The following is a 25,670-nucleotide window of genomic DNA, read 5'->3' on the forward strand; positions in this document are numbered from 1 at the left end:
CCACAACGAACGGGGGTCCGGGGGCAGCGCCCCTGGCAGCGGGGTCTAGGGGCGGCAGCCCCTAGCAGGGTCCAAGGGGCAGAGCCCCTGGCTGGGGTCGAGCTGCCAGGTTAGCTTGGAAAAATTTTATTTACATTAACTGTCTTAACACATTTTCCATTAGGTTTTTAATTTATTTTCTAATCGAACTTGACTTTAGGCGAAGTTAAACCTTAGGCGAACTTAGCTTTTAGGCGAAGTTGTCATAAGGCGAACTTAGCTTTAGGCGAAGTTGTCATCAGGCGAACTTAGCTTTAGGCGAAGTTGTCATCAGGCGAACTTAGCTTTGCAGGCGAAGTTCATCAGGCGAACTTAGCTTGCAGGCGAAGTTCATCAGCTGCAGGTACTGTTCGCTCTTAAATCCTTCGTTTCTTAACCAAATAACTCGATTTAGGTATCCACGGAATCGTCTGACCAGCGCCTACAAACCCCAACCATCAAATCGACCTAACATCGATGTTTAAAGGGTGCGATTTAGGCATATAGGTTACGGGTTCTTTTATCAATCGATTAACCCATCAAATCATAACCATTTTCAGTAAGTTTAGCTTTGTTGGATTCGTTTTTACCATACAAACACAGATATATCATTTCTATACTAATCCAAACCTAAACGAACAAGTTCTCGATATAAACGTACCGTAAATGAGTCGAACTACGAACACGAGCTGGTCTTGTTACTTTGGTTCGTCACGACGATCTAGCACCAACAAGCTCGGGTCCTCGCCTTTGGATCTTGGTTCGGGTCGTGCGTGTTTTGGTGTGTGTAGAGATTAGGATGGATAAATGGATGGAATGGAAAGGATTGGGGTTTAAGGGAGTATTTATACTCCCTCAAGCCCATGGACCGAAGGCCCATATTTCCTTTTGGTCCATATCCAATCCCATCTAATTATCCTACTAAGTCTTCATATTATGCTGTTCCACTAACTCGTTTATTTCATCCGACAAAATAATATATTAAATATTACTTTAGAAATTTCGGGATGTTACATAACCCGACGATAGTATGTTGGTAATGTGGTATTGGAAGTTTAACCGATATTAGCAAGCACGTCACACAACGACTGTAGGCGCGCAATAAGGTGTCGGTGTGCATGTAAAGCTAAATTGATCACATCTTGATCCGCAACTCATTCCGCCTGACACTGTTTTAACCCGAAATCTGTTATGATTTGACCCCTTTTGACCCGAACTCGTCCCAACCTGACCCAAACCAAATTAACCTTTTTTGTATCGATCCATTCCAACCTTAACCTTTTCGACCCATGACCCAAACGTCTGAACCCGTCCAACCCGTTTGACGGTCCCTAATGGTAATCACGTAACACATTAAATTTCTAGTATGAGAAAAATATAGCAACACCATACTTAAATTAAAGAGAATAAAATACTTTTTTATGGTATAATGTTTTTAAAAAAATATTAACGTGCGAAAAAGTTATAAACGTTTAAACTTCGTGGGGGTAGTTGGTTTAAAATAAGGGGTATATATTTAGCTATTCAATAAATTAACAAAACATGATTAAAATTAAATGACCAAACTTGTAATTATTTTTTAATAAATTAAAATTAGTGTACATGATTTTGCTAAAAGACAAAATTGTTAAAAGACAATATTGCCCCTAAAATGTCTTAATTTTATGCATTATGGTTTGTACTTAAAACAATAAGTTTGGTACCTCTTAAAATTTAAGAGGTCCCTCACTTATGCTTTATATATAGTATAGATATTGATAAAAGTCTCAACCAAAGATGTATCTATTTTCCAACGGTCCATTAATCATGCCATGTAAGCATCAGACTAACGGATGGTTAAACTCCATTAGTCGCGAACCTTTGGAAAAACAAAATACACCTTTCGTTTGGACCGCCACCAGCCAAGTATTAAATTAAGACTGTATTTCGACAACAAAAATCAACAAATACCGAGTCGCTGACGCAGATAACCTCTGTTTAGATAGTCAACTAGAGGTGGGCAAATAAGCCGGCTAACCAAACCGACCCGAAAATCGAACCGAAACCGAACCGGTTTGAAACCGATTATGTAGAAACTGGTTTGGAACCGATTGAAATCGTAAGTTCGAAACCGGTTTGTAATTTTTTCCATCAAAACCGGTTAACTGAATCAAAACTGGACAAAAACCGAAGAGAAACCAATCAAAATCCGAACCGAAACCGATCATAAACCGGTTTTGAGTTTTAAACCAAAATTCAAAATTCAAACACTTCCCACTCAATAACTTAACGGCACGTCACCGTCAAACCCACCTTACCCGTTACCACTCACCACAAACTTAACGGCAAACAGAAGTCTCCGTTACTCCACACCATTTAGAACACCCATTTCATCCTCCTCAACCTTCATTTCCTCTCAGTCTGTTACAATTCAAAACCCTAACTCTCTCTCTCTAAAATCACCATCCAAAATGCGCGAGATCCTGCACGTGCAAGGCGGCCAGTGCGGCAACCAGATCGGAGCTAAGTTTTGGGAGGTCGTGTGTGCAGAGCACGGGATTGACTCAACCGGAAGGTAATACTCAGTATGTATATGTTTAAATTTAAATATATGTTGTTTTAGTATTAATTCATCTTTAATAGGATTCAATTTTGTATTATACAGTGTTCTAGAACTCGTTATTTCGCGGTGGAGTGAGGATTAGCGATTTTTAATTGTTTGTGTAATTTTTACATAAATGCACATTTTTATATTTATATGTAATTTTTAGTTTTATAGTTATATATATAAAGTTATAAAACGACATTTTTATGTGTAATTTTTACATATGTACGCATTTTTATATGTAATATTTAGACACACACCTACATTTTTATATGTAATTTTCAGTTTTATGTATATACACTGACATTTTGATCCTTAACTTTACATATGTATACATATTTGTATGTAATTTTACGCACGCACACATTTTTATATGTAATTTTGATATAACACACATTTTTATCTGTAATTTTTACATATGTACACATTTTTATCTGTAATTATCGGTTTTATATACGTACACAGACATTTTAATTAGTAATTTTTACATATATACACATTTTTATCTTTAATTATCAGTCTACATATGTACACAGACATTTTAATTAGTAATTTTTGCATATGTACATATTTTTATATGTAATTTTACATTTGTACACATTATTATATGTAAGCATCAGCTTTATATATGTACACAGACATTTTTATCTGTAATTTTTACATATGTACACATTTTTATATGTAATTTTACGTATGCACATGTTTTTATATGTGATTTTGATATATATACACATTTTTATATATAGTTTATACACACACAGTCACACACACACATTTTTATGTATATATATGTACAAAATTGCTGGAAATTGGCCGGAAACTGTCACAAACAGTGGGAATAAAGGCTGAAATTAATGTCCGACCAGGTCTGGTTAGGGCTGATTAGGTCCGACGCCTGATTTTCTCACTGATTACCTAAAAATTAATTAGTCACCGGCGGACTAGGGATTAACTGCTAACTAGTCCTTATTTGTGTAACACTTGTATTATCTCCGAAATGCATAAAATATATCAACAATATCTTGTAATATAGGTATAACGGGGACAATGAGTTGCAACTCGAGCGAGTGAATGTGTACTACAATGAAGCGAGTTGTGGAAGGTTTGTTCCACGCGCAGTGCTGATGGATCTGGAGCCTGGTACTATGGACAGTCTGCGATCAGGCCCGTATGGTCAGATATTCCGGCCGGATAATTTTGTGTTCGGACAGTCTGGTGCTGGGAATAATTGGGCGAAAGGTCATTATACTGAAGGCGCGGAGCTTATTGACTCAGTTTTGGATGTTGTAAGGAAAGAAGCTGAAAACTGTGATTGTCTTCAAGGTATAAAGTTCATTTCATTTATTTATTTGAGTGTTATTGAGTTGATTTTGAATGATAACAGTCATTAGTTATATCTTTGTTGTTGGCATAGTTTGCTGTGTTTTGATTTTTATTCTGATTACTATCAGTGTTGTAAAAATCGTCTGGTTACCGATTTGATTTCACCTAATCGGCCCCTAAAATTGGAATCAGTCAATTTGTGGTCAAAATTGGTTAAAAACAGTAAAATTGGTCAAATTTCAGTAAACTGGGAAGTCTGAAGCATTTGAAAATTTATACTTAGTCTGAAAAGTTATATATAAAATTTTGTGTGTGTGTGTATTGTATAATATTGAATAATTATAAACCTTTTATCTGATTAATTATAATTTTGAGTGTTGATTAACTTTGAAATAGCATTTACTGATTTACATACACATTTCTTGACTACTTGCAGGTTTCCAGGTGTGCCACTCATTGGGTGGTGGAACCGGGTCAGGAATGGGAACCCTTCTCATTTCCAAGATCCGAGAAGAGTACCCGGACCGCATGATGCTCACTTTCTCTGTATTCCCATCACCAAAAGTCTCAGACACTGTTGTTGAGCCCTACAATGCAACACTCTCAGTTCACCAACTTGTTGAAAATGCTGATGAATGTATGGTGCTTGACAATGAAGCCTTGTATGACATCTGCTTCAGAACACTAAAGCTCACCACACCAAGCTGTAAAATGACCAAAATACCCTTGCCTTCATAATAATAGTACTTTCAAAACTTGAAAAGTGGTTAACTTTAGTTATTGCTGTCATTATGTTTTGCAGTTGGTGACTTGAACCACTTGATCTCTGCTACAATGAGTGGTGTGACTTGCTGCTTACGTTTCCCGGGTCAACTCAACTCGGACCTTCGAAAGCTTGCGGTCAACCTCATCCCATTCCCCCGTCTCCACTTCTTCATGGTCGGTTTTGCACCTTTAACCTCACGTGGGTCCCAGCAGTACCGTGCACTAACCGTACCCGAACTAACTCAACAAATGTGGGACGCTAAAAACATGATGTGTGCAGCCGACCCCCGACACGGGCGTTACCTAACCGCATCCGCCATGTTTCGTGGCAAAATGAGCACGAAAGAAGTTGATGAACAAATGATTAATGTTCAAAACAAGAACTCGTCTTACTTTGTTGAGTGGATTCCTAACAATGTGAAGTCAACTGTTTGTGACATCCCACCAACCGGGCTTAAAATGGCGTCCACGTTTATTGGTAACTCGACATCGATTCAGGAAATGTTCAGGCGCGTGAGCGAGCAGTTTACTGCCATGTTCCGCAGGAAGGCTTTCTTGCATTGGTACACAGGTGAAGGGATGGACGAGATGGAGTTTACTGAAGCCGAGAGTAACATGAATGATTTGGTTTCCGAGTATCAGCAGTATCAGGATGCAACCGCTGACGAAGAAGGGTATGAGTATGAAGATGAAGAAGAGCTTGCGGACGGGGCTTGATAAGAGGTTTGTTTTGGTTGATGGATTTGTCATTTGCTTAATGGCATGCTATTGGATTTATGTTGGTAGTTAGTTTACTATGGTTTGAAGTGGTACTATGTTGCATACTAGGATTATGTTTTTTTGTTAAGTGGTTTTGCAGACATGCTGATGATGATTTGCTTGGTTATTTTGAATTTGTTTGCTTGGTTACATCTTTTGTTTGTTATCTGGTAAATCTTGACTTCTATTTGTGATAAAATTTTGAAATTGAGCCATATCATCTAAAGAAACTGAGTTGGTTTGAGATCTATACGGTTCATATTAGAGGCGTGCAAAGCCGGTTTGGTTTGGTTATGGGGCTTAACCTTAACCATAACCATAACCATAACCATAACCGAGGTTTGGCTATTGAAGATTGCTTAACCATAATTCAATGGTTGTTAAACCTTTGGCTGTAGGTTGGTTTTGATTAATTTAGGTTAATTGTCCAATGTATTTTTTTTTCCTTTGTCCTAGTTGAAATTGGTTCGGTTATGATGTTCCAAGCTCCGAAGTTAAAATATGTTGGTTCCAAGCTTGGTTATGGTGTTTCAAACAATGCTAAAATAGTTGCGACGTAAATTTAAATGTTTGAAGTTGGACAAAAAGTATAAAAGATTGAAAATTTTGCAAAAGCATAAACAAAAGAAGTTTAGTTTTGTTAAACTCGTTTAACGGAGACACATTAACCGTAACCATAGGCGAATGCTCGGCTAATCATATTCACTTAACCATAACCTTTGGTTTTGTTTGGTTATGGTTAATTTTTTTTGGTTAACGGTTTGGTTTTCGGTTATGGTTCGGTTTTTGCTCATCCCTAGTTCATTTCATGCTTAAAAAGAAGGTTTGACGGTCCTGTTAACTATTTCGATCTTATATGTAAACCGAACCGACTGTTCTGTCTATCTTTTTTTTTGGGGGGGGGGGGAGGAAGAATATAATTGTCATGCATAGTACAGTTAATACTTATGAAACATCTTTTAACATTTAAAAAATGTATAAAATAATGATTTGCAAATTAATATTTAATGGAGAAAAACAGTTTAAACTTGGGCTTGCCCAACTGAAATGTCTGAAAAAAACAATTTTCTGTTTATTGAAGCCCAAGTTTGGTATGAAGACAACCTTCAATACTTCACCATAGTGGTCAAGTAGTGTTCATCTATATTGTACTTGAATTAAGAATGTAGACTAAATGTGTACATGTAAGCAATAATAATAACTAAGAACAAAGTACAAACTAGTTGGTTGTTAGACAGCATACTTAACTTAAGTGTGATTTGGCCATTAATGAGAGCATTAGCTAGCTTTCTATGAAATTCCGTGTTTGGGATTCCTTATTTAACCTTCTTATGACTTATAAGTTATAAAATGTTTGAAAAATTTAAAGTTTGTAAGTGAATAAGTCATAAAATACAACAGCTAAAACCTATATGAAGCTGAATGAAGCAACAATTAAAACCATTTTTTTTCTTAGAACGACCATTGATAACTAAACACGCTAGCAAGAGGCCGGGCAATACAACTAGAATATGGTAGGACCGAATAAAAAAATAGTAACAGGTTGTAACAACAAAACAGGACAAGGAACTCCATAGAGTTTCAATATTTTGAAGATCACACCATTCGTAGCAAACCATATGAACCAAAAGGCTGAATAAATAGTGCCACGCGAAACTTTATTCCCTTTTTGGACGATGAAACTAGCAAATGAATGGACAAAAATGATATGATCCTAAGAAGATCCCTACTTGATTTCTTGATTAAGGAATCCGAGTCTTTTCTTGAAAGCCAAGTTATTATCAAAATCCATCTTCGTTTAAGAAATAAAACGATCAGAAAATTGTCCCAAAAGCCTTATGATCTTCTACAAGTTTTTGAAGGCTAACACATTTTGCGGGTCTATATCAAAAGCCTCGTTTAAATGCAGCCCACACCACGAGGTACACTTGAACCATAGGGCATAGAGCAATGTATTCAATTCTCCCTCCATCATCTAACAAGAAGCGGCACATTGATGGATCGTAAACTACTCTTGTTCGGCTTAATAACATTGTTTCATGCGATCCAATGTATCTCCCTATCGTTTCCAAATCCTCCCCGCAAAAAGTTTCTCCTTACTCTTTCCAATACTTCAACAATTATTAATCAGATAAAGGTAATACAAAGGTAAACAACCAAGAACCGATTTAACTAAAGGAATGTCTGGACGTCCCGTGGCTTTTAGGCCAAATTTCATTGGATACTAGTGTATTAATCAAAATTTATTTCTGTAGCTCAATATTCCATTTAAGGGATTGTCACAACTTTATCTTCTTCAAAAGTTAAATGTAATTTTTTTTAGTAAGTATTATGTCATCGTAAACTTTTTTACAAGGCCGTCTTCGAGAGTTCATAAACCTTGGCCGAGCTGAAATAAAAAGACTCGTAGGCCATAACAAGTAACAAAATATATAAGCTAAACTTTTAATCGACATTAACGATATAACTCCAGCTTATATATAGCACCGGTTTGAGACTTTCTCATTGAATCATCTCGTTTTCTCTTTTTACGCCTTTGAGCACCGGATAATTGTTTATGAGACATAATGGATCGATTGCTACAAGCCTAAAAATCAAATACAATAAGTTTTCCACAATTGACCAAATACTAATAAATAATATTTATCACTCAAGTAGTTATCCAAATATCTAACCGTTCGACCGAATAACGGAACAATCATAAAATAAAATAATCAAATAGTTAAAACTCAAAATCATACCTTGGTGAGTCACTGAGTTGGCATGGTAGTGGCTAGTGTTCTGTTCGGCAGCACCGACAGTGGTGGACTGCTAGAGATGGTGGTAGGGAATTGAAGGAGTGGGAGCGAGAACGACAAGGCGTTGCCAAAGCTCAGAAGCCTTATTTTGTTCGACGTTTTTATTAACTGATGATTATTTCTTTTTATTATTAATTTTGCCATTTTGTTTGGGCCCATATTTTATCCAGTAGATTGTGAATTAAATTTTTTTTTTTGGACCCGACAAATTTAAGAGATATCCAATTATAATACATAAGAATTATTTTTTAGATATGTGTGTATGTGTGTGTATATATATATATGTGATTAGTATCATTCGAGAACTCTTAAATTATTTAAAAACTTGAAGGAACTCTTAATAACTAACTTTTTTTATAAAAATTTTTGTATGTTAATGTTAGTTAAGTGTACTGTTTGACATCTATATTTACGATTATTATTATGAAAATTAGTTTTTTTTTACCCATATCTATGTTTTTTTTACACATGTAAATTTTTATCACATAAATTTTACACATGTGTAACTTGTGATTTATATATGTAATCAAAATTTTTTTTTTATAAATATGATAAAACAAGTCTCAAATAATGTTAATATATAAAAAAAGTTAAAAATATATTTGGTTTTTAAGAGTTCCTAAAAGTTCTTAACTTTTTTTGAGTTCTCAAATAAAACTAACCATATATATGATTATATATAATATGTGATGGTGCCTCGGCCGAGGCTGCGGCTCGCACACCCTCAAGGCCGGCCATGCTTTTTTGTAAACAACGTTAAGAACTACTCTCAACACTCGAGTGAGCCTTCCGAGACGAAAATCCAACCATCCATACTGATTTTGACGTTTCAGATATGCCTCACGGCTCACACATGAAGATCATAAATGAGGAAACCCACCAATATAAGAGAACTCCATAAAGTCAAGTTTCAAACCTAAAACCATAAAAATTTCATGCTTTAACAATTACCCATGCTATTAGACAGAAGTACAATTTATTATGTAAATTTTTTTTTTCACACAACCACTTGAATCATGATATTGCCGTATTAATTGTTTATTGGATTACATCGAAACAGAAGGCAAGCGGGTAACAAGCTGCGCCGCTACCCCTTTTTGAATCGCAAAACCCAATATTTTAAAAACTATATTTGCTGATCTTGGAGTCATAACATTACTATGCATGACCCGCTGAACACGGGTAAGTAGCTCCACAGCTTCAGGCGCGAGGAAACCAAAAGTGTCAAAAGCAAAAGGAATAAATACATGTTGGTTGTCAAGACACGCCTTTTCATGTTTTGCCACCTTACCTGAAGCAGCTTTTAATGCGGCTTGACCGACCGCGAAACCACTACTCGCAAAACCCAATATTATTTATGTAAATATAAATAATAAAAAGTTTTAAAGTTTTGTCAACCACCATGACCGACATCAGGATGCGAATAGGTGTCATGTTATAAAACATTTTATAAATAACTTAAACATAAATAAATCAATAATAAAACAATATGTTGATATGATATTTTATTATATCTCCATCACGAAATAAAATCAAGACACATAGCATGACTACGTGTGGCCTTCAATCGACAATCAACGGAGTTTCTGGTTTGAAAACGACTTATTTCTTTCTTTGACAAGAAATATGTGACCTTGTAAATACCAATGTCCACATGTATAATTATATAATATGCCAAATTTTTTATTGTTTGTATTTTATAGCTATGGAAAACACGAGAGAATGATATCAACATGAATAATAAGTTATGCCTAAGAAATAAACTGATTATGTAATTTATGTGACTTGACTAGTTCTGATCTGATCGATTTATACCAACACTTATGAGAAACTCTGGATCTATTATTGACCACACCGGAAAAATCCATACAAAATTCAACTGAACAGTGGAACTAAATCGCACTGGACTTGTTTTAATGTTTGTTACCGGGTTTATTATTCCAATAGTAACTTGTTTAACAAAATTATAGACCAAGCTTTTAAGGGCAAAAATAGTATTTTTTATGTTATTATTATTACCTTTTTGTTTAGATCCAAATATTTCAAGCTCACAGATAAAATATAAAAAGGTACTTCATAATTGAACCGAACCGATATATATTAAATTGGAAAACAAAACGTATAAGTTTTCTAACCCAAAAATTGAAACCGATCGGTTTTCTACAATCAATAAACCTAAATTTCAGTTTTTGGTTCGATTTAAAGCCAAAATCAACCATAAACACCTTACATGAATCTTGTTTTTTTAGTTGTCATCAATTAATACGTAAACAACAAAATAATTGGTTAATTTACACGAGTTTGGCATATAATATTTAGTGGTTACAGAAAGCATATTCTCTTTTATAAAACTCCACAAAATATTTGATAGAAAATAATAAATAAAATACCTTCTCGGCTGATCAATTCCTACTTCCTTGATCCGGCATCTTGGCCAACAAAATGCATATATCGATATTACCGAGTGGGACCACCCGGATAGACTTGTTGTCTTCGGTGTTAACTTTATACGTGCCTTGTAACATTCGGCCTCATAAACAACTTAACCTGACCATGCAAATTAAACGAGTTGGACAAATTCAGGTAATATATTAAAACAGGTTTGGGTCGGCACAGATTATGTGCAAAATGCATTCCGGTCTAAATGAGCTGTCTTTTTTTTTAATCAACTTGGTTCCGATCAAAACGGATCTAAGCAGGCTGGTCTTTGAGATTTCGGGTATTCCAAACCTTCTTGACGGATGGTGTATGATCATATTACTTTATTATATCATTCTCGTTTCTTGATTTTTAAATAGCCTTCAATTCGGCTAAACCATGATCTTGGAGCATGTTTAAGGCCATACAAGGCTCTCTTTACTCGGTAAACTTTTGCTTCTTCACCCATTTTGACAAACCTTTGTGGTTGGTCCATGTATACAATAGCTTCCTTAAGCTCCCCATTTAAGAAAACATTTTTAACGTCTAACTGAATCACAATGCCGTTCCTTTGCGCAAAAAATGCTATAAATATTTGAATGGTGTCTGACTGTCTGAACAGGCTATCAGAGCAAACACCTCTTTATATACTCATCAATTTTAAAATGTAACCCTTTAAAATGCATTAATTTTATATTCTATATATTTTAATTCAATAGTAATAATAAAGCATATGCAATGTATTATGATATATCATAAGTAGTCTATAACATCTTTGTAAAACAAGTACATAGTAAAAAATTAAAAAAAATATATCAAAAGAATTAAGAGACCCAATTAACAATTTGAAGATTACACTTCTAATATTTCTTCATATAATCTGTGACAGCGCATAACACAAGATGCATTTAAGCTCCAAACTTGGGTACTTTAGCAGTCGAAATACGTGTAAGAAAGTGTTCCGCAACAATCCTCCTTTGGATCTTCCCAGTTGCAGTCTTTGGAACAGAATCGGTGATAAACACCTTCTTAGGAACCTTAAACGATGCTAAATTCTTCTTGCAGAATCTCGACACCTCTTCCTCGTCAAGGTTTGATCCTTCTCTAGGTATCACCGCACAGTTTATCTGCAATTTCATCCCGTTTAGATACTTCTTAAAATAAAATGTCAAAATTAAAAAAGAAAAAACAAAACCAACGTTTTGGATGTGTGGTAGTACCTCTTCACCATATTTGTCATCTGGCACGCCAAAGCAAACCGCTTGAGCGACATCAGGGTGCGACAAGAGAACTGCATCCACTTCGATAGGTGATATCTTCTCACCTGTAAACACCAATCGAACCGAATTTTATTTCATGCTACTTTTTAATTTTTAAAATTTATAAACAACAAAATACTAAATGGATGTGTCATGTGTTGTGTCATGGTGTCAAAGTGTGACATAACATGAAACGTGACACTCGGATCCAATTGCTTTTAAGATTTGAAATTTGTTAGATCCACAGTTATTATTATTATTATTATTATTATTAAATGACACGGCAATATTTAGGGGGCCTGTTTTAAAAGGCTGTGGACCCCACACACACATAAAGTAAAGCTTCACAGCACAAAACACATGAGACAGAGATTAACATTTTAGCACGTCTTGCTAAAAATAACAAATCTTGTTTATTTAAATATTCCATATTAACATAAAATATAAAATAAATAGTTGTTAAATGTTAAGTAACTAGCTTGGCATATAAGTTATCTATCAAATATTCTCTTTCACAAACTATAAAACAGCATCAGATTCATGTCAAATACTTGAATCACAAATTAATAATAATTAATTAATTAATTAACAGAATATTAATATAAAAAGTTAAAAAGATTAAGAAAACAATACCTCCACGGTTAATCAGTTCCTTGATCCGACCCACCAGATGCAAATACCCATCCGAGTCAAAATACCCGATATCACCCGTATGAAACCACCCGAACAAAAACGCGGATTTATTCGCTTCCAGGTTATTCTTATACCCGCTTGTAACATTCGGCCCCCGAATACAAACCTCACCATTCGCACCGGCTTCTTGTATAACACCGTTCTCATCCAAAATCGCCATTTCTTGACCCACGGGTTTCCCTACCGACCCGGGCACGTGGGGCCCGTCTTCGGGTAACGGGTTGGAAGCCATTAAATGCGTGGCTTCTGTCATCGCATACGCTTCTAAAACAGGCGCATTAAACGCCTCCTCGAGCCGAGCTAATATTGTCGGTGCGAGTGACGCGCTGCAGCTTCGGATAAACCGGAGCCGCGGGTAACTCGCCTCGGGTTTAGTCTCGTGTCGGTCGAGTATTATTTGGTGGATGGTGGGGACCGCGGTGTACCACGTGGCTTGGTATTTATTCATGTCCGACCAAAACGTGGTCGCGGAGAATCTCGCCGCGGCTGGGAGAGTCACCGAGGCTCCCGAGCCGAGCGAGCTTAACAACCCGGCTAGCAACCCGTGGACGTGAAACAACGGCAACACAATAACATTGGAGTCTAACTCCGTTAGTTTATAAACGGATTTAATATTATTAACGGACGAAGCTAAGTTGACTTGAGTCAACGGGACGCCTTTCGGGCGGCTAGTGGTCCCCGACGTGTGCAGGAAGAGTGCCACGTCGGATGGCTCGTTAATAATATTATCCACGTCGGATGACGCATCCGACGTGGCGGAGAGGTGAATACCTAAACCGACATCGTTTAACGCAGCGGTTACGTGACGGATTCCGATCTTTGACGCGGCGGTTTCGGCCGACTCATTTCCGTCTTTTCCGGTTAATAAGAGCTTCGATTCGGAATCCGATAAGTAAAACTCGAATTCGTCTGCTGTGTAGGCTTGATTCAACGGCGCAGCTGTTGCTCGGACTCTAATAACCGACAAGAACATGATCACGTACTGTAATAATAATAAAATTGGATTAATTTCAGATTAATTGAAGAAATTAAGACAAACCCACGTAGCAGAAGCATGCATATGTACCGTAATAATATTAAAAGTGGATTTTCAGATTAATTGACGAAATTAAGGCAAACCCACAAAGCAGAATAATAGTCAAATTGGATTAATTTCAGATTAATTGATAAAATTAACGCAAACCCACGTCGCAAAAGCATGATTACGTACTATAAACGCAAAAAAATCAAATTAATCGCATCAATTTCAGATTAATCGATGAAATTAGGTCTAAATTAAATACCTCAACGGTGTTTGGGAACGTGAGTGCAACGACGTCGTGTGGTTTAACTCCGGCGGAGATGAGTAAACCGGCGGCATGGTCGATTAACTGATCAAGACGCGAGTGTGTGATATCGAACTTGCCGGAGACGGAGATAGCACGGCGGTCGGGGAATATTCCGGCGATGTGTTTGAGTAGTCCGGTTAAAGTTTCCATTTTTTGTTGAGGTGAATTTGAAAGTGATTAATTGATTAATTAGAAGGTGGTGTTGAATAATATGAGTGGAATGAGTTGTGGGTTTGAATATTTATAGGAGAATGAGGCGGCGAGTTGACGGAGGTTGAAACGACGGTGACGGCGAAGGTGTTAATTGGGGAAGGTGTGCTACGTGGAAGATGACTTGTCTAATAGTGGCACGTGAGGTAAGCATGCCTGTATATCCTTACCTACCTTTATTTATATTTTAAAGGAACAAATACGTGAGAGTTTGGAAAGACCTTCGTCAAGCATTTCGGGAGTCTTGGTACTGGTACTGGTACTGGTACTGGTACTGGTACTGGAAATATGTGACTTGATTGGGTTGTTTTTGATGCATTTATGGAAGAGCAAAGAAGAAATAGGCGTGGACGGGAAGGAATTTGGGTGATAGTAGAGAGATGGGTGGAATTATTTTGCTAGAGATCGGGATGGACAGGTTCCGCTTCGTTCACCCTAACTCACGCCTTTTTTAATGACTACAAAGAAATCAAAATCAATAAATCTGAGAAAAAAAATATATAGCAAAGTAAAAATTGGGTATTTAAAATGGTCAATGAGCTAGTGGTAAGAAGAGACTTTGGTGTTCCATGTGACTCAGGTTTGATTCCTGCCCACAACATTTAGTTTCAGAGACTAAACGATTAGGTGTCTTTCACTAGCTGAATCCTTGAACTGAACGTGTTTATCTCACCACACTGTCGTGTCTTCGGGCGAGTGTTTATAGGCGTTGGTCTTAGGTGAGGGTTTTTTCGAAATCAAAAGACGAGGGTATTTCGATGCAGTGAATTTAACTAGTAGCTCATTTGAAAGATTCGTTGGCCGTTAAAAAAAATAAATGAATAACATTAGCTCTGAAAGTTATAAAAACAGTTTATACTATTTGAACAAAAGGTACATTTTGCTACGTCGTTTTTGGGCATATTTTATAAGCTAGGTAACTACCAGAACATTTATGCTAAGCTTTTGCTAGCTCACCTACCTTCATTGCAACTGATCTAGAAATCACCCCACCTATAGTTGACATGTGGCAAGGAGGTGATATGTAGACTGTGGGGCAGTGTTGTAGCCTAAAAATCGTCTCCGTCTATAGTTGATCGCCATATTAACATCTTTATAAACACACCTGACGACAAATATATGTCGCCCCCAACTTATCGCCCCTTTGTCGCCTAGCAGAGCGATGTTATCTAGGGATGAGCTCGGTACCGTACCGGTACCGGTACCGAAATGTTCGGTTCGGTACCGGGACGGTACCGGTGTTTAAGGTAAAATTCGAGAAATACCGGTACCGTACCGGTTCCGAAAACTCAAAACCTTGATACTGATTCGGTACCGTACCGATTTTTGCTCATCTCTAATGTTATCGGCTTATCACCACCCCTTGTTGCCCATATTTACCGTCCACTACACTTAGTCTTACCAAAAACATGTCATTTCTTCTAATTAAATGTCAACAATTTAATCTTCAATCCTAAAATGAACTAGAATAGAGAGAGCAACTATGTGTTTTTAAGCATATTTGGTATGTAATATTTTTAGCATATTACAACGAGAAAAAATCTTGTTTTTCATGTTTCTGTGCATCAATTAATAATGGTCCAACTTGACTGACGCATTTGATTTGTTTTTATATTAAAATAAATAAAAAAATAGTTCTGGATGCTTTCAAACCGTTAATTTAAGAAGAGAAATAAAATTTTAATTCGCCTTTGTCGGCTCTTTGTACCAAGTTGCGACTTCATTCGCTTTCCAAACGCGCAGGTCTTGTTGAATATTGACCCTTCATTGCCAAATAAAATAAAATTAAATTAAAATATATATATTGTAAAATCATGTTACCTCTTTTCTTTTCCACTCACCTAATTTAACTGAAGTAAACTTATTTTTTACCCGGATATATATTTATTGGGTCAATTTATTCTATAACAGGTTTGACAAAATTGAAAAAGACAAGAAGAATAAGAATTAAGAATAGAAAATATTTGTGGCCACATACAAAGCTAAAAAAAATAATTATTACATAGAAATCATAAGCCAAAATATATATATAAAAAAAAAGTTTCCCTTATCTTTCTCGTTAAGAATATTTATTTTCGCCATTGCGTCTTCTATCATTGACATTGTGTATTTTTGTTTTTTTAACGAGAAAAGACGAGAAATATTTTAATTTTTTTTTTAACTTTTTTATGGTATTTTTGAGTTATGATTTATTATTATTATTTTTATTTTTTTAGGGTTTTATTGGGCAACAAGTCTTTCCCACACTTCTATTTTTGTCTTTCTTTGTATTTTAAATTTTTCCTAAATTAATAATAGATATCAGTTACTCGGGCAAAGTTAAATACAAAGGTAGACAAAAATGAGAAGTGTGAGAATGATTTTTTACTACAAAAAGAAACTCCTTAAAAATAAATTCAAAAACTAAAAATAAAAAAATCATAACTCAAAATACAAATAAAAAACAAAAAATTTTAAAAATTAAAATGTTTCCTCCATCATTCCCGTTAAAAAAACTGACGAAAAAAAACAATGACGAAAATGAACAAAAGACACAATTATAACTAAGAAAAGACACAATAGATCACAAAATATGGCACAATGCTGAACAAAATATCACACAATTTTTAGTAATATAACACAATATCAAGAAAAAATAGAAGCAATTAATGACGAAAATAAACACAAAGCACAATGATAAACTAAAAGACACAATGATGTTTTTTCACTCAACATTGTGTTATTTTTATTTTTATTTTTTTAGAACGAGAAAGACGGTGGAAATATTTTTGTATTTTTACTTTTTTCTTTTCTATTTAAAGTTTGAGTTATGTTTTTTTTTATTAATTTTTTTTATTTTTAGGGTTTTTAGGTGTGACTACAAGTCCTTTTCATCCTTCTTGTTTTTGTCTTCCTTCGTAGAATTACTTGACCGCCGGTTACTCATATGATTATTCTTTTTGAACAACAATTTTCTTAATTAGTTTTATTCAATTTTTTGTGTCAAGTCAACGAAAACAATTTGTTAAAAGAAAAATCAAATTAAATTAAATGATAAAATGAAATTTAAAGAAAAATAAAAACCAATATCATGAGGTGTCAAAATTTGAACAATAACATTGTTGTATGTTGTAGTTTAATCCTATGGAGGCCACCAGCCGAGTCAGTAACGCTTTTGAAGGTTGAAGGCACTAAATATTGTGCCAAAGGGGCGTGAAGGGCGGGGGCGATAGTCAGTTAATTCTCAAAGGGGCATAGGGAGGCCGGCACCTGCAAGCTTTGTCGAAGTGGCTTCGAACGGATGGTGGTGGTGACGTTAATCCACAATGGATGACCTACCGATAATGTAGAATGTAGTATTAACACCATTGGTTAAACTACAAATCGGTGATTTAAAAAAGATAAAAAAAAGAAAGAAAGAAAACCTTCCGTCTTTCATATTATTCACTGTTTAAGAAATAATACATAAGATGTTGCATAACCGCTAATTTTTTTTCTTTCTAATTACTTTATTACCTTCTATACATAATGTAGAATCAATATATTAGGGTCATACTAGAGACATCCCAAACACTACTCTTATGCGCCCTGTATAGGTACAGGGCCCTATACGGGACATATATGAGGTGTTTGGTATCCCTAGAAAACCTCCATATATTATATATATATATATATATATACATTAAATACCAAAATGTCATTTTCTCAATAATTCCACTATTCATTAATTGACCATCAGAGTTTATTTTGATACAACTCACTACTATTGTTGATGTCCACTTAGAGCATGTTTGGGATTGAGTTTGAAAAATGCTTATTAGCTTATTGGCTTTTTCAAAAACCATTTTGAAAAGCCAGGATTTTGGGTTTTTGAAACTGTTTTTTAATCCTTTTAAAAAATTAAAATAGCAAAGATTTTTGTGACTGTTAAACACATTTTTAATGCATTTTATGTACACGTTTTGTAACCTCCTCATATTTTTTTGGCATAAAAAGTCAGTTTTCCCCATTTAGTTTCCCAATCTTTTCGCCTCATGGTTAATGTTTCCAAAATAACCGTTTAATTTTCGTTGTCGACGTGTTTAACGGCGTCAATGGTGGCGGTTGAGTCACATCAGTTTTGTTAACAGTGATTTTGGTTTTGTTTCGTTGAATGCTTCGTCTGTATTTTGAGGTTTTTCATTTCCAACGGCTGTTTAACGAACCTTATGGCAGTGGGGGAAACCAGCGACGTTCAATGACACCGATGGTGTTGCTGGGTCGAAATATAGAGGGCAATATAGAGACTTAAGACGACTCTTTGACAAAATTGACACACACTTAGGTGTAGACTGTGGATTACATTATCTATATACTGTAAAGTTGAAATTTGGTGTCGCAACAAGATGATTGGTTCACCTGGCAACGTGTGAGTGGGCCGAGTAAATTTTTTTTTTCAATTCTTTTTATTGTTTTAAATTTGATAACTAAATGGTTATTCGTATCGACTTACCGCCGCCATGCCCAGGACCGACAACGTTACCAACGACTGAGTTTTACCGACCTTTTTGTTTTACACAAACCGACCGATTCCGTAAGACCCTAATTGGGCCAGGTGGCGGCACCACATTCGTCCAGCCATTTTGTCCTCTTTCTTTTTTTGTTTTTGTTTTGCTTTGATTCCCACACCGTAACGGACGTGGTGGAAACCGACGAAATTCATATAGACTCACTGACATAACGCCCGGGACTGACAACGCTCGGGTTTTATCGACTCACCGAGCAATGTCTGGTACCGACAACGCTTGGGTTTTACCTGCGCCCGAGTTTTATTGAACTTCATTTTAGTTACATTACTGTAACAAATGTAAACAAAATCAACAAAATTCGCGTTGATCCACCACCGGAACGCTCGGATTTTTACCGCCGCCCCCAACGCCCGAATAGGAGTCGCCTTGCCACTGCCGATCGGGTTGTACCAATGTCCGGGTTTACCGACCGAATAAACATTGTTTTAAACATGTTAACAAAATATTTATAATATGTTATACGAGATTTGTAGAGCCACTGCCTCAGTGTTTGGGACCGACCGACGTCACCCATTGGCCAACATCAAATTTATTTTTATTTTTTGTTTAATTTTGTTTTAGTTCCAGTATCGTAACGAACGTACCTAATAATGACTGAATTAGCGTTGGCTCGTCACTGTCATCCGGGACCAACCGACGCCACCCATTAACTCACCTTAATTTTTATTTTTTTTGTTTTCATTTTGTTTTAGTTCTAGTATCGTAACGAACATAACTAATAGCGATTGAATTCGCGTTGACTCACCGCTGCAATGCGCAAGTAAATAACTAGTTATATGTAAATATAAGCCTGTGCGTCGGAACGCGTGGATATAAATCCTTGCTATCGTTATTATGGATGGCAATTAACTTATAAATAAAATGAAAATAATACCTAGGATAAGACGAAAACATGTTCGTGATGCTCCTCGAATACTGGAAGTGGGGACCACAAAAACTAATTAAGCAACACGTGGCACAAAGTTGACCACACCAACATGCAACAAAGTTTGGGCTTTTTTTTATTTTTTTTTCAAACTATCAACTTTTATAAACGGACATCAAAAAAACACGTTCATGAGTTACCTAAAGCAAGAGAACCGCCAACAACATAAGGAAATTACATTAAAATAAAATTACACTAATTCAACCAAGTTAACTATCTAAGCTTATACCTATACATGATGAACCAAAGAAAGCTAAAAGTTTTTATATATCATATTATCCCTTTCAAAATTACCCCTTGCCTTCAAACGTTTTTTCGTTTCTCGTCTTCCATAATCTTAAACAAGTGATTATTATAATTTCATGAAACGCCTCATTTTCAACAACACCAAGCTTGTATATCTTTTTGAAGCTCTAACATATCTCTAACCGAAAGGCTGAAGCTTGGGGGGAACATTGCACCAACCGCCTATGTGTTCCCAAACCACTGTCGCTATCCCACAACCCATCATGATATGATCCATCGCCTCCTCACCCCCAGCCCCCGCACTTCGCAAAAGGCACACACACTATCGAAGACCCGAATGTTCTTCCGTTCTTGAGCTCCTCGAGTAGGAAGTCTATCCATTTCTCATTTCTGCCCTCTACATATGAATATTGCGCTTAGCCAGAACTCACTTGCTCCATCCAAATCTTCCTCATATTCTCCAATGTCTTTCCTTGACTTTACATCTTTTTATTTTATCTAAATTGGAAATAAATAATCCCAACTTTTGTGTATTGGTCGATAATAATCCAAACTTTAAAAATCACTATCAGCAGTCCAAACTTTCAACTATTTTTGTCTCAAATGAACCTTCGTTAAAAAACACCTAACGCCGTTAAATTTATTCTGAGTTTCAAACCCATGTTTTAGGGATTTTGATCGGAAGAACGATATGATTCAACTGATGTAAAACTTATCACGAAACAATGATCCAAGCGACGAAAAAAATGTTTCAATTCGGGTGTTTGAATTTCCAATTAACAAAAATCAAGTCATTGAATAATCGTTTCGTGATAAGTTTTACATTAGTCAAATCTTATCATCCTTCCGATCAAAAGCCCTAAAGCATCGGTTTGAAACTTGGAAAAAAAACTTAACGACGTTAAGTGTTTTTTAAAGGAAATCCGTTGAGGCAAAAATAGTTGAAAGTTGGGACCACTGATATTAATTTTTAAAGTTTGGATTATTATCAGTCAATACACAAAAGTTGGTATTGTTTATTTCCAATTTGCCTATATCTTTTACAATTTAAACAAATTTGGGGAAGCTTCCTTTACACTCTGATCAATGTTGTAAAATTCATTAGGCGGTCCCTAGGCGGCCGACCCCCTTGTAGGGAGTACTTGGAGTACTCGGGGAGTACTCGGCTTGTACTCGGGGCATGATAAATATAACATAAAATAATTATTGGATATTATATATATGTTAAGACAAGCATAATTCATATCAAAATAAACATAATTCTTATGAAAAAAAATATAATTCAAAAATTCATGTTTTGTTGTTATTTTTATTTTTTTACAAAAAAAAAATATATTGGTGGCCGAGTTGACCTTGGAGGCCGAGTAATCCCGAGTACTCCGACTTTTGACCGAGTTGGACCTTGGCGAGTAATGGTGACCGAGTTGGGAAAACGCGCCAAGGTTGATGTCCGAGACCTTGGAATCGTTGATTCCAAGGCCTTGGAATCCGACTTTTACAACACTGACTCTAATTGCCCACCTAATTATCCGTCCAAATAAACACCCTCACGGGCTTCGATATTAATTTGTAATTTTTTAATAGCATTTGATGTTAGCCTTTCATATTGATTTTGACGTCCCAAGCTTACTCACGTAGGAACACCATCAATGAAGAACTTCATCACTATAGAAAAACCCTTTTGAGTCGGGTTTTGTGAAAAAACCTTTTTGAGTTAGGTTTCGAACCTAAGACTATAAAATCTCAAGTCTTAACCATCACATGCCATGGACTAGAAGACCAATGTATTAGTTTGTAATTAAATCTGAATAATGAACATTCACAAACAACTAAGTATTACGTGCTACCCATCATTTTGTGTTTATTTTATCATGGTTAATCACTTGAGTGTTTGGAGCTTCATCCCTTAAGTTGTTGCTAACTTCTTTTTATCTTTTTGGTTTTTATATTCATGAGTGATACACGCAATCTCCACGTGACAAAATAAAAAATATCAATAGGAGTGCATTAGCTCATACATGCCACGTATTATTAAATGCACTTGTTAAGTATAATACAAATATAAATACGACAGTAACAATTTTACCCGGTAAATACATAAGAAACAAATCTACTGATTGATTTTGGAGAGGATAAGATGTAAGCAAGTCTTATCTCTTTATCTTTAAGGATAAAGAGACTACTTTAAGAGACACCATCAACACCAATAAGAAATAGTTTTACAAACCACCCGACCTAAAATATATACTAATAGAGATCTACCAAAACAAATTACAAAAGAAATGGCGAGGGAGTATCGTAAGACCACACATAAACTTATTGCCTGCGGAATGCTTAATAGGTAACTGTAATCGGAGTGTCGTCGTCGCCTACACTGCTGAAATCACAACGAAGGTACTCAGTCATCAAGTGAATAATTTTTAAACCTTTGCTATCTAAAGTTGCTCGACTCTTTTAACCCTTCATTCAGACCCTTTTTAGTCCCCGCCACTAACACAATATCATATGCAAAAAGCATGCACCATGGAACTATCTTTTGAATTGACATAGACAACTCATCCAACACTAACATAAAAAGATATAGACTCGACATAAATCCTTGGTGAGGTCCTATCTCCACATGGAAGAGATTGATGTCCCCTATACAGGCGTATGAACACTAGTTTTAGTCCTAACATACATGTCCTTGATTATGTGTATAGAACAAATAAAAAGAGGTGTTGTACATATTAAACATGATTATTGGCGTATACATTTCATACGTTTTCAATCTAATCAACAACGCATAAAAAAACTATAAACGAATACCAAGAAAAGTAGAGTGAAATAACATATGATGATGAATGGTTGAGGCTTGAATCATAAATAGTGAGAGCGCGAAACAAAGACAGTTACATAATTACTTTATGTATTAGATTCAATCTTATAGATGACGATTCATTATATAATTTTCTTGGTTCTTCACATATTATTCGTTCCGATTTCTGAAATAAATGTATTATTGTATTATTGGCACTGGGATAAGATTTTGTGTATCACCTTCTTTTGGTTTTGTGTATGTTCGATCATACGTTCATACAATCAAGCATTTGGATGCATGTACATCTTCTCCGGTTGTAGACAAATTTGAATAATAATCATTGGGCACGCAAATCAATAAATAATATGCAATGATACAATATACATAACTTCTGTTTATTTGTGGTTTTTCTTTTGGTGATAAAAAACTCATATATTGTTATCCCCTCTAAACAAATCAAATGAACACGGATAAAGGTTTGCTTGCGTTCGTTCATTTAACTTTAAACGAACACAAACACTTAACCTGACAAACATTTGTGTTCTTGTTTATTCGTTTAAAAAATGAAAATGTTTATGTTCATTTAAAGTAGGAAAATTGGTTTAAATAATCCCAACTATCACCTATTGGCAAATAACAGGCCCAACTTTGTACTTGGCTGGTGGCGGTCCTAACTAAAAGGGTATTTGTTTTTAACGGGCCGCGACTAACGGATGTAACCCCGTTAGTGATTTGCTGACGTTGATCTTCTTCTCCGGCCGGAAACCTGCAACTCGCCTCCATTCTCTCTAATATCATCACACCGTCTCCCTCCCTCTTCAAAACACATCGGAAATTTGAAAATGAAGTACATTACATCTTCTTCCATGGCCAATTCCTAGATACCAAACCCGATCTTATTTTCAAAAATTCGAAATCCATGTTACACGATCTACAAAATAAGCATAGGGCTTTTGTTAAGGGTGTCAAAACGAGTCAAATGAAGTGTCAATTACCTCGAATGACGCACGATTGACGAGGGTGGACTTCGCTGGAGACAACGACGGCGACACGTCGGTTAGGTTTCGTATGAGTGGAAAGATAGAGAGAGAGATTGTGTAACGATATTAGGGAGAACGGAGGCGAGTTGCAGGTTTCCGGCAGGTTTCCTACCGGAGAAGAAGGTCAACGTCAGCAAATCACTAACGGGGTTAACATTCGTTAGTCGCGGCCCGTTAAGAACAAATACCCCTTTAATTAGGACCGCCACCAGCCAAGTGCAAAGTTGGGCCTATTATTTGCCAATAAGTGATAGTTGGGATTATTTAAAACCAATTTTCATTTAAAGTATAGATGAACATAAATGAACAGAAATGAACATAATTGAGCAAAGATAAACTAACATAACATAGGGTTTGGATAAGATACAAATTAAATTAACGTTTTAATCATGCGAATCAAATAGTGTACTTATATATACAAGTAGTGTAAATGTTTAATCATGCGAATCAAATAGTGTACTAATATATACAAGTAGTGTAAATGAAATAGTGTACTTATATATACAAGTAGTGTAAATGTGTATTTACACTACTTGTATATATAAGTACACTATTTGATTCGCATGCTTAATACAGTTTTTTAGTTTCTACGTTACTTTCCCCAATGAACATATATGAAAAAAATGTAAACAAACACAAACGAACATAACCAAACATAAATATATGTTCACCAACATAAATGAACAAACGGAACATGTGTTTATGTTCGTTCATTTAATTAAATGAACACAAATCTTATGTTCATGTTCGTTCGTTTATTAAATGAAAGAACATAAACGAATATTTCACGAACTATTCATTGAACGTTCAGTTCGTTTACAGACGTGTGTGTGTGTATATATATAATATAAAGTTTCACCCAAACGTCTTTAAAATAACTTTGAAGTGCATGTTGTTATGATAAATTTTCGCTAATTTTTCTAAACACATCACATGTGTGTGTGCTTATGTGCAATGTTTAATGACATTGATTCTCACATGGTTATATCTTAATCTTAATTGTTTTCTTGTTTTTTGTTTTTATTTTCATGATTCAAGAGCCAAGCCCAATTAAATATGGCTCAGACAAAGGGGGTGCTGCCCTTTTAAGTGTTGCCCCAAGGGAAATTGTCTTTTGACCCTTTATGTAGAATTTGATGCATTCATATTTGTTATTAAAGTATTGTTGGAGGGTTATGTGACGGTCAACATCGGTCAACTGTTAGTAAGTATGGTTATATGTGGTTAGCAAAGTGCAGGGCCTTTTATGTCGTTTAGTAAAATTCATCTAATAAGGTTTTGGTTAATCTAGTCGTCTCGGTGTTTTTGCATCATGATCTAGTCATCCCGTTTTTTGTATCATGATCTAGTCGGCATGTTCACGATCTAGTCGTTCCTAATTTTTTATAACGCCTTTTCAAAATCTTCATTTGATATGACCTAGTCGTCCAACATAATTTACTAGTTGGCCCGTGTTTTTAACAGCATTGAAGAGGTAGGTCCCAGTAGAGCCCATTTGGTCCCGCAAGACTCACCTTAAACAGGGACGTCTGCGCAAAAACCAACTGGATCCGCAGGACCAACCATGCTCAGAGACGTGACGTCCTTACGCGCAGTACGCAAGCTGTTCCCGCAGGAAATGCCTCCCATGGTGAAGGACTCCGCCTGTTCCCGCAGCCTCGGATACAAGCCATGAGGGAAGGCCACCCGCGCAGCATGGCTACACGCACTAGGTACTTAGCTCTCGATCATTCAGTGTCACCTGAAGGAATGAGCAAAGCCGGGAGCAATCCCGCACAGAGGCGGGAGGGGGAATACTCCCGCCCAAATAAGCCAGTCTGTATACTGAAGGACCTTTTACTGTACCTGACGAGGTATGGGCGAAAGATCTGATCAGAGATACGACAGCTCACTGATACAGCATGGCGAGCAGCATGCTCATGTACTGTATCACTATTAGCCGCTGCCTACTCACCAA

General features: G+C 36.0%; 2 protein-coding genes across 2 annotated transcripts; one reads left to right on the forward strand and one right to left on the reverse strand.

The window, feature by feature from the left end:
* The first annotated feature begins 2,432 nt into the window (after window positions 1-2,432).
* LOC143553759 (tubulin beta-1 chain) lies at window positions 2,433-5,407 on the forward strand. The gene is made up of 4 exons (XM_077043673.1): window positions 2,433-2,572; window positions 3,636-3,925; window positions 4,362-4,631; window positions 4,728-5,407. Exons 1-4 carry the CDS (start codon window positions 2,469-2,471, stop codon window positions 5,405-5,407), a joined length of 1,344 nt encoding a protein of 447 aa, XP_076899788.1. The 5' UTR covers window positions 2,433-2,468.
* Window positions 5,408-11,513: 6,106 nt separating this feature from the next.
* Window positions 11,514-14,131, reverse strand: LOC143553760 (oxalate--CoA ligase-like). The gene is made up of 4 exons (XM_077043674.1): window positions 13,901-14,131; window positions 12,558-13,599; window positions 11,886-11,989; window positions 11,514-11,792 (listed from the first exon to the last, which is right to left on the reverse strand). The coding sequence occupies exons 1-4, from the start codon at window positions 14,093-14,095 to the stop codon at window positions 11,574-11,576; spliced, it is 1,560 nt and encodes a 519-aa protein (XP_076899789.1). The 5' UTR covers window positions 14,096-14,131; the 3' UTR covers window positions 11,514-11,573.
* Between the last annotated feature and the right edge of the window lie 11,539 nt (window positions 14,132-25,670).

This window comes from Bidens hawaiensis, unplaced genomic scaffold, assembly GCF_021521415.1.
Source record: "Bidens hawaiensis isolate Kalapana, Puna unplaced genomic scaffold, B.hawaiensis_p1.1 tig00017357_1, whole genome shotgun sequence".
Classification (NCBI taxonomy): domain Eukaryota; kingdom Viridiplantae; phylum Streptophyta; class Magnoliopsida; order Asterales; family Asteraceae; genus Bidens; species Bidens hawaiensis.